Here is a 10472-nt window from a genome sequence, read left to right on the forward strand (position 1 = left end):
ATGAATATAGTTTTGGATTATATGTTTTTTTCATACAAAGCATAATGTTAATTCTTGTTTCTTCATCTATTTTGCCAGTCTGTTTCTTTTAATTTGTGAATTGAGACCATTACCATTAATGGTTATGACATATATGTTGGCTTATTCTTGTGATATTATTTTCCTGCTGCTGGTTACCTTTTCCCTCTTTGTCTAATTTCTTTCTTCCTTGGTGGATTCATTCTGTTCAGGTTTATGGATTTGTAATCCTTATTGTCACTTTCTAGAATGTCCTTCAGAAAATTTTGGAGTGCTCATTCTGTGTTCATGAATTTCCTCAGGTTTTCTTAGTCATGGAAGTATCTTATTTCTTCATCATTCTTGAAAGATTCTTTTGTTGGGTACATCAGTCTAGGTTGGAGCTTGTCTTCTTTTAGATATTTAAGTACTTCACTCCAAGCTTTCCTTGAGTTGAGGGTGTGTGTTGAGAAGTCTACTGTGATTCTGATGGGCTTTCTTTTCATAGATGATTTGTTTTTTAACAGATTTTAATTTTCTGTTCTTGTGCTGAATTTCTGAGATCTTGAGTATTATGCACTTTAGTGTAGACTTTTCTTTTGATTATGGGCAATTGGAGTTCTATATGCCTTACTTACCTGTCTGTCAGGTTTTTGCCTGCCTAGGAAATTTTCAGCCATGATTTCTTTTAACAGGTGATTTAATGTCATTTTTGCTTTCTCCTGATTTTTTTCACTGACTCCAATCAATCTTATGTTATTTTTCTTTGCAACATCTTGAAGCTCCTGGATTGATTTCTTATGGTTCCCTGTCACTTTCAAGAAATCTGACTTTTATGTTCACTAACTAGAATCCTATCTTCCATATCAGAGAGTTTGTCCTCACATTGGCTCATTCTACTCCATATACTTTCAATGGAATTTTTATTTTACTGCATATCTGTTTGAAACTGTTTCATGGGTTCCATTTGTTTCCAATGAGTGTTCTTGTTTTCTATCATTTTTCTAAGGTCCCTTATTTTTTGGTCTTTATCTGCTCTAGAGTAGTAAGCATGTCTTTCATTATGGTCATTATCTCTGTAGTTATCCAAGAAATTATTTCTCATTTGATGTTTCTAGAGCTTCATTCATCTGATTTGTTATTCACACTTTTACCACTTTAGAGATTCCAGTTGGGTGGCTTTCAGATTGTTCCACCTCTTTTCTCTCTGGGTTTGCTGTTGGAGATAAGGAAATCTCAGTTTGCATCTGGTTTAAGTGTCTTCTCATTTTATAGTATTATCCTTTAATTGCTGGGTTGGTGGTTATAAACAGCCTATGACAAGTGGGTTTTTGCTAGTATTTAAAACTCTTAGGAAGTGATTACTCAGATGTGTCTTCTAGGCATAGCTAACTTTTGGGTTTTGAGTCTGTTGCAAAATCTTCCCTCTTCAGTTTTTTGGGAATGAGAAGTAGCTCCCTCCTTTTCTCATGGCCTGGTTCTTTGTCATTGGCCTGTATTTTTTTTTTTTTTATCATGTTTAGGCAATCTCAGTCCCTGTATGTCAGGAAGAACGATTGATTAGATCACTTATGTCACTTTGGCTAAAGTGGTACAGTCAGCAATAACAATAACATCAAACATAGCCAAGAAAAGGACCAAGTGAGGTAATTATTAATTTGCCAGCTTTAGCCATATGAACTAGATTTGGGATTATATAACACAATCTTAAATGAATGAGAAAATTGTACATAAGCAATGCAGTAAATAATCCCTCATCATAGTGATTTTATCCTCAGGGGAGAAAATTCAAAATTGGTTAGGGGAAAAAATACAAAAATAGAAGAAGGGAAAGAGATTGGAATCAAGGCTTGCAGACAAAGGAATGTCAGACAAACTTTGTGAAACTGGTGAAGAAGACAAGAGGGAAAGAGAAAAGAAAGAAATAAAAACAAGAATAAAACAACAATAGTGAGAATAAACCCAATAAACTATGCTCACAGTCATATAAAAACAAGAGAAACGAATCAGGAAAAAGAAAACAAAACAAAACAAAAAAACAGGAAAAGAGAGAAAAGAATAATTAAAAAAAAAAAGATACAAAAAGAAAAAAATGCCTGGTCTGGTGATGCATGCCTGTAATCACAGCACTTGGGATGCGAAGACCAGAGGGTGACTCTGAATTCAAGGCCAGCTGGGGCTACAAACTGAGTTCAAGGCCAGCCTGAATTGCATAGTGAGACCCTGTCTCAAAAAACAAAAAAGAAAAAAAAATGATGTCTACTTCTAGGTCTATCTCTCATGTCAGTGGTAGACAACATAGGCACACAGAGCCCAGATCCAAACTGATTAATCCCCGCAAAACAGTTGTAGATTTAAGGCAGTGTATTGGATAATCCCAGTGATCCTGTGCAGTTTAATTCTACTGTAGTTCATGCTGGTTTCTTGGCTATGAGGCTGGAACCAGGCCTGTTCAGCCTTCAATAGTCCTGGTATCTCCTGCAGGCTTGTACTTGGCTTCTTGCCAATTCAAACTTGGCTCCCTGAATCCAACACTAGGAGCCACTAAATGGAGCCACCAGTTGCTAAGTTCCAAGCTCCATGGCCCCTCTGCAAGATGGCTCCCAGCCAGTCACCCTCTCCCAAGAGATACATGAGCCCTAAGAACTCATCAGTCACTGCAGTCCACTGTGTCCACTGCTCCACTACACTGGTGTATTTCTTCATGGAGGCCACTTGGGTTACCAATAGTCACCATGCTTCTGCAGGTTTGAACCATCCCTCCCATGGCATGAGTCCAACCTCAGGGAGAAAGCACTACCTGCCATCTACTCCTTCTTTGTTGAAGTCTCTCTCTTTGCTTCCCCTGTTGGCATCAGTTCTCTCTTCATATCCTTCCTGTGTTCCAGGGACCCACTTTCCTCCTTCTTCTCCTCCTCACATTGCTATGTTCCAGTATTTGGACACTAAACCCAGAGAGTCTGTTTCTCTGCTGCTCACAACTCCACTATATTCCTATTCTTTTTGGAAAGTTTTTACTTTTTTATTATGCAAATGATCATTTTCAAATACGTTGTTGGAAGAATGACCTGATCATTAATTTTTCTTGAGTGACAGACACATCTTTTATGTGACATAATTTTTCTCAGAACACCTTGGACCTATCCGTCTTTAACATAATATTACACTAGATTGCTATGTAGCCAGTGGTATTTGTCAGCATTGAGAATAACTCACCCACTTACAGTAACATATCTACATATCTGAAGTGTTAATACATTTAGTTGTTCTCCTTATGTTTGAGTATAATTACGGAGACCTGTTTTAATTCTTTTGCTCTGTGACATCACCATTTCCCCCTCATGTGAATCCTTGTACACTTGATCTCTTTGACTTCACTTTTCAATATCAGTCATTGAATGTGCATTTTTCTTATTTCACCTTGTCTGGCATTTTCCTCTCTTATCTCCTTAGATTTTTTAAATGTACCATTTGTATTAAGTTATCACTTTCAAGATTGAGCACACACACTAGCATGAATATCTGTTCATAATTGTTCACGATTCTTTTTTTTTTTTTTTTTTGGCGAGGGGGTTTCCTGTACCAGGAACCAAACTCACGACCTTGTGCTTGCCAGGCAGGTGCTGTGCCGCTGAGCTAAATCCCCAGCCCCCACGATAATTTCTTGGTGCTACTTCGAATTCTTGTGGGAGGTTCAAGCCTACCTAAACTTTCATTTTCTATCACATTTTTCCAATTTTCTTCTAGTTGAAAATAAAAAACTTGCAGCTTAATTTTATAACTTCCTGCACATATGAAATTATAGCCAAATTGCTTGGAAAGTGTACAATTTAGAGGTGGACTATTATCTTTTTCTTATGTCTGTGGTATAGGGTCTGATGGCTAGATACTGATAACGTTAATTAGTATTGGCTCAGGAAAGGTAGTGGCTTGAGTATACAGATATGCCCTTCAGTATACAGACATGCTTAGTAAAGAGAGTACTGAAACAAAGTTGGTGCTGGCATTCTGTGATGGACAGTAGTTTGATTTTAGCTGTTGCATGGGCTTTTACTAAACCAAATACCATTTTCTTAAATTATACACAATGTTTTAGTTATGAGATTTTTGGAAACAAACCACATTAGATAACATAATTTTTGAAGATGTAAAACAATCAAGGCCATCTCATATTCATTTTGGTTGGTGCTTCTATAAAATATAAACCTTATTTGGCCTCATCTTTTTTTCATTTGTTTATTTTAAAATACAAAAAAAGAAAGGAACCTCTTAAAGGGTTCTCTTGACCAATCATTTAGTGACTTACGCTAACTTGAGGCAATATTAAAGAGATAGCGAGAGGAAGGTGTTCACTTAACTTAAGTGTCCCATCAATGTTGTGAGAGCCGAAATCATACTTAATCTAATCCAAGTTGATGGAACTGAGGCTGGGGACATAGCTATGTAGGTAAAAGCACAACATACCTGGCCACAATGTGGCCTCCACATTGATTCAAAGTTTCAAGCAGGTAGAGAAAACCCAGTCAGTCAGGGTGTATGAGATATTGGGAGGTTAGTGATAGTCATCATCTGGGAGATCTGTTTGTAAGAAGCTGTAAATTAAATCTAAATTAGAGCATTCTCTGCCTTCTCCCTCACAGCTCCCTGTGTAGCCATTGTGCTGGCTGCAGTGTAGAAAATCTCCTGAATTGTAAGGGATCAGAAAATCAAGCAGTTCAGCTGAATGATTAAGAATAATAGTGTTAAAAATTTACCATGTCCTTGTTATGTTAAGTTGCTGTGTTAAGTGCATTAAGCTAATCATCTTATTTATTCTTACCAATGACAATAGAGCAATTTATGATTTTTGTCCTAAATTTATACTTTTACAAATTGAAGTTCAAAAATATTGAGTTATTTGTCCCAGCTTTCACAGGAACTCAGTGATAGATTTAAGATTTGAATGATGAAAACTGACTCTAGAATCCAGGCCTTCAAGTATAAGCGCCAGGGGGTTCGTGCAGATGTTCAGTTATGAAGTAGGCTAAGGTCTTCTCCAGCAGCAACGAGGCCGGCGATCCTGTTTCCTGGAACCGGCCCTCCAGGTGACTTGCCCACGAGATGCTGCTCTCCATAGGTATGCTTATGCTTTCAGCTACACAAGTCTACACCATCTTGACTGTCCAGCTCTCTGCATTCTTAAACTTACTACCTGTAGAAGCAGACATTTTAGCATATAATTTTGAAAATGCATCTCAGACATTTGACGATCTTCCAGCAAAATTTGGTTATAGACCTCCAGCTGAAGGTTTAAAGGGTTTTTTGATTAATTCAAAACCAGAGAATGCTTGTGAACCCATAATGCCTCCACCAGTAAAAGATAACTCATCTGGCACTTTCATTATGTTAATTAGAAGACTTGATTTTAATTTTGATATAAAGGTTTTATAAATGCACAGAGAGTGGGATACAAAGCAGCCATTGTTCACAGTGTTGATTGTGAAGACTTCATTAGCATGGAATCCAAGGACAGTAAGTACAGATCACAAAATTTGTCCAGGACAGACATAGAGATAGAAGAAATGGACTTGGTAAAGATCAACTTAAGAAACTACCTGTACATAAATTCAAGAAAGGAGATGAGTATGATGTATGTGCCATTTGTTTGGATAAATACGAAGATGAAGATAAACTCAGAATCCTTTCCTGTTCCCATGCTTATCACTGCAGATGTGTAGACACCTGGCTAACTAAAACCAAGAAAACCTGTCCGGTCTGCAAGCAAACAGTTGTTCCTTCTCAAGGTGATTCCGACTCTGACACAGACAGTAGTCAAGAAGAAAAAGAAGTGTCAGAACACACCTTTTTGCTTGGACCTTTAGCCTCTGTCAGTGCCCAGTCATTTGGGGCTTTGTCAGAGTCCCACTCGCATCAGAACATGACAGAATCTTCAGACTTTGAGGACAATGACCACGATGATACTGACAGCAGTGAGGCAGAGAGTGAAGTGAATGAACTCAGTATTGTGGCCCAGTTGCAGCCTAATGGTGAGTGGGACTGCGACACAGCAAATACTGTGTGACCCATTAGGTGATGGGTTGATTTCACTTTGAAACATTTATTTAGGTCTGTAATTTGATTTTTTGCTCCTTTTAGAGATTTCTGTAGAAATAACTTATTTTTTAGTGTTCTAGTTTAATCAGATTACCAAAACAGGCTCTAATCTGGTACTTATCTGCAGGACTATATTTCATTTTACTAAGTAGTTACTGGTGCTGCAACTCAGGCATCAAGGATAAAGCATAGCCAAAACATTTTTAAAATCTCAATATAGCTTGCAATTAAGACTTAGATCACAGTATGAAAATGTTTTGTGTTTCACACATGAAATTCGTGCCATGGCCATCTAGCATAAGCTAAAGCCAATGCTCACACCTTGGTAAAGAATGAGTTGGAGTACCTTCCGGTATTTCTCCAAGTTGCTTTCATTAGTGAGAAGCAACAAGGTATTTTACCATTTCTCCCCTCCTATCAGCACCATACAGAAAACTCAAAACTATCTTTTTCATTTCTATTCCCAAGCAGTCTTATCCTGATATGAAAGATCTGTAACTCGTACAGATTTCAAAAGGGTTTTAATACTACAGTGTTATGTATAACTATGGTTCAACAGGCAATGTCTTTGTTTTTTTGTTGTTGTTGTTTGTTTGTTTTTGTTTTTCTTCTGGTACCAGGAATTGAATTCACAACATTGCGTTTGCCAGGCAGGTGCTGTGCTGCTGAGCTAATTCCCCAGCCCCCTGGGCAATGTCTTTGGAGTTTTCAAGATTTCAGTATCCTTCAGTTTTGTGTTGGAATCAAAGCAAAAAGAAAATGCTGCATAAAAATACTAAACTTCAGCAACTGTTACTACTCAGACCATATACCTCTTAATAAAGAGCATCTTATGCTAATTAGCCCTGCTAACCTGTGTACAGAGAAACTGTTCAAGTATTAGGTTTGAAACTAAATGCTTAACAGAACTAATGTATTGAAATGATGTATTATGAAAAAGTAAATTATATTATACACCATTGTAACTATGTAGAAATTAAAGAAATGAATAATCAAACTACTAAGAATTTTTATATGGTCTCATATGAGGGGAGTTTGAATGTTAATAAAACTTTTCCACTTTAAAAATAAAAAAAAATATAAGCACCAAAGCAAAAACTATAACTTCATCTGTACTGGGATGACAGCATACAGGAAAAACTGAAATCCCAGTGCAAAGCAGGGGCCCAGATAACTGTAGGAATTAAATTACTAGTATATCCGGCAGCCAAGTAGAAGTGAAAAAATATTAGGAGTTCCAAACTTGTGACTAGATTCCAGTCTGGATATAGTAGCTGACTTTTTAGCCCTACTGACTACTGGAGCTGAAATTGTCTCAGTAAGGAGCTGGACTATTCATTAGCATAATGGAAGCATGCATAAGTCTCAGCTTTGAGGAACTGAGGGAAGCAACAGTATAGGCCCATCTGTCCTAGCCTGAAGCAAGTCCTTTTCACACTGGAAGGTAGTCTGAAGTTGCATCAAAGTTGGGGGAAGCAGGGTTTGCTGCATTGTTAACCTAGAAATCCTTCTGTATTTGTAATTCAGTTTGCTCTGTCTTCCTTTGGATCTAAAATTCCTCCTTAATTATGATTATATGTCTTGGATCAACATCGTACCTTTCAGTAAATGCTTTAGCATTTGTTCTTTTGGATTCTGGATAGCCAGAAATAGTAAAAATCATACTAAAGGTGAGTGCCACTCGGAAACTACCAGAGAAGCACAAGTCTCCCAGTATTTAAGAAGATAACCCGCTATGGCAGGTTCTTGGCTATCTAGCTGACACCAAATAGTAGTGACTGTTTAAGGAGAATTGTGGTTTTCTCTAATTGTAGATCATGGCGTGTCAAAGGCATTTCAGAAGAGACTTTAAATTATGTATTATGATATTTATTAGTACCAAGATATTTCTCAACCCTCCATGGTTTCTTCTTAAGATTTAACACCCCTTTGTGGGTACTGATTGGACTTTGCAACAATGGCAAATAGGTAGGAGGCATGCATCTGCAGCATTTGCTTTTTCTATGTTTCGAGAAACAGGGTATATAAAAATAAAAAATAAATTAATATTTTACATAAGTCATCATGTGCCCTTTATTTTTTTTTAATTTTTTTATTTTTTTGGTTTTTCTCCGGTACCGGGAACCGAACTCATGACCTTGCACTTGCCAGGCAGGCGCTTTTGCCGCTGAGCTAAATCCCCAGCCCCATCATGTGCCCTTTAGATTGAGTACTGTAACACAAAGACAGGCTGAAATCAGCACAGTTTTAAAACTCATAAAGGTTCTGTGTTGTCACCTATTCAGCAATCAGCTAATGGGAAGACTTCACATAGTAACTTGCTCACTAAGGATATTTTCGCTTCTCACAGAGCACCATGGCCTGCAAGCTGAGAGATACAAACAAGACAGTCTTTGTAGTTAGGGACTTTAAGTACATTTCTTCCTTAGGAAAATTTCCAAGTTCTTATAATTATCTTATTTGATAATATCCTTGAGAGTTGACACTGTTGATAGGTGATATAATCAGTTATCAAAGAAGAATCTTAGCCATATCACACCCCTTTGATAGAGCTTTCCTGGCAGATATGGAAATCATCTGCATTACAGAAGTTATGACTCAGTGGGATAATCTCAGGGGACAGGAGAGGAGTCACACTGATGAATTAATCAAGAAAAACCTCCTCAAAGATCACTCACTTCTTATGGGGACCCATGAAAAACCATTGGAAACAATGACCTAGAATCTCTGCAAACATTAATTGGAAGGACCTGGTTGACTTTTTTTCAAAACATATCAGTGCTTTATTAAAACACCAAAATTCTACGTTACAGTTGTTTCTGAAATAATCTGTTTCTAAAGATAAAACCCTAACCAAATCCCAAAGTCCAGCTCCTAGGATAGAGTGTCAGATACCCTGTTTAAAATGTAGATTTAAGTTGTACTATAATGGTCCTATAGTTCAGATTCAGAATTGACACAGTCCATATTCAAGTCCTAGCACTTGTTCTGCAACTTTAGCTGAGGGGAGTGCTTTTTCCCTACCTTTCTCTGTCCATAATTCCTATTAACCATCAATTGTAGCCATTTCTGTAATGTGTTTGCTCTGCCAACAAAGGTTGAAGACTTCCTTTTCTTCCCTGTTCTTCTGTTTGTTTACCAATCCTAAATCTATCCACTATAGAATTCTGTAGTAAACTTTTGATCTTGGTCAAGTTATGTAAATTTTTATTTAGAAAACCTATAATGACTTACTAACTTGTGGTCCAAGTTTAAATCAAAGTATCAAATTATATATACATATATGTATGTTAATTCACCAATCAGTAAATGGTAACATTTCACTTTTTCAAAATAAAGCCAAAGGCCAAGGATGAGCTCTACAGGATGGAAGAACAGAGAGGAGCCAGGCCCCACACAATCAGCACAGGAGACAACAGGAGAGTGACCAAGCTACAATTCCTGGCCACCTATGCTTCTGAGTTCTCCACAGCACAGTACAAAAGAAGTGATAAATGAAAGACTGACCTGATTGAAGATGAAAAGAACACCCATTCTAGGAATGAAGTGTCACTCTAACACAAAACTGGGTGAGAAATAGCCTAGGAAGACAGGTTTGGGGAAGGCGAGAGGTAAACAGGAATCTCCTGGCATTATGAATGTGTCAGGCTTGGGCCAGGAGTATCACAGGGACCGTATACCATGGTGGGAGGGCGGGTTTGGTGGGTAAGTCATCACAGAGGATGGACCTTGAAGGAGATGACAGTCCAGTGGTATGCTTGTGCTCTCTATTTTTGTTATGGCTAAAAGCAGTTTATAAGTAGTTCTTAAAGTCTATCAGTATCCAGTTGATATTTGATTCCATTCTTGTCACTGAATTAACTGCTATCGACAAAGTGATATAGTTGTTGCTATTAATTGGTTTTCTTTGTATGTCAATATATGAATTACCTGGGGGTAGTAATACAGAGACTTACTGTATTACTATGAAAAACCAGACAATGGGCCAAAGAAGCTACAAACTTCAGGAAAAATAACCACAAAGAAACAACAAACAAAAGCATGTCATGATAAGGCAAGAAAATGCCTTGTAAAATTTCCAACTCCCCAAACCTCATTCAGAAGATATCAAGGGGGAAGAAAACATAAGCTATATAGCAGAAATATATGAACAAATTTCAGTACAGGTCAAACATTAATAAGACGGGTGGCAATTTTAAAGAAGATATACCTAATTAGACAATGACACTAATGTAAAGAATGATCAGTGAGCTAGAAAAAGAGATGCAAAACATGAATGCCCAGCACAAAAAATAATGAGTTCATAAAAAAGCTCCAAAAAGCAATCCAGGACATTAAAAGCATGATTGAAAGTATGAGCACTACAAGTGACCAATGTTAGA

General features: G+C 37.4%; 1 protein-coding gene across 1 annotated transcript; it reads left to right on the plus strand.

Annotated features, from left to right (window-relative positions):
* Window positions 1-2593: 2593 nt before the first annotated feature.
* On the plus strand, window positions 2594-6058 carry LOC102026471 (E3 ubiquitin-protein ligase RNF13-like). Its single transcript, XM_005410480.1, has 2 exons — window positions 2594-2744; window positions 5514-6058. Exons 1-2 carry the CDS (start codon window positions 2594-2596, stop codon window positions 6056-6058), a joined length of 696 nt encoding a protein of 231 aa, XP_005410537.1.
* The last annotated feature ends 4414 nt before the right edge of the window (window positions 6059-10472 follow it).

Source organism: Chinchilla lanigera, unplaced genomic scaffold (genome assembly GCF_000276665.1).
Source record: "Chinchilla lanigera isolate Chin_1 unplaced genomic scaffold, ChiLan1.0 scaffold00133, whole genome shotgun sequence".
Classification (NCBI taxonomy): domain Eukaryota; kingdom Metazoa; phylum Chordata; class Mammalia; order Rodentia; family Chinchillidae; genus Chinchilla; species Chinchilla lanigera.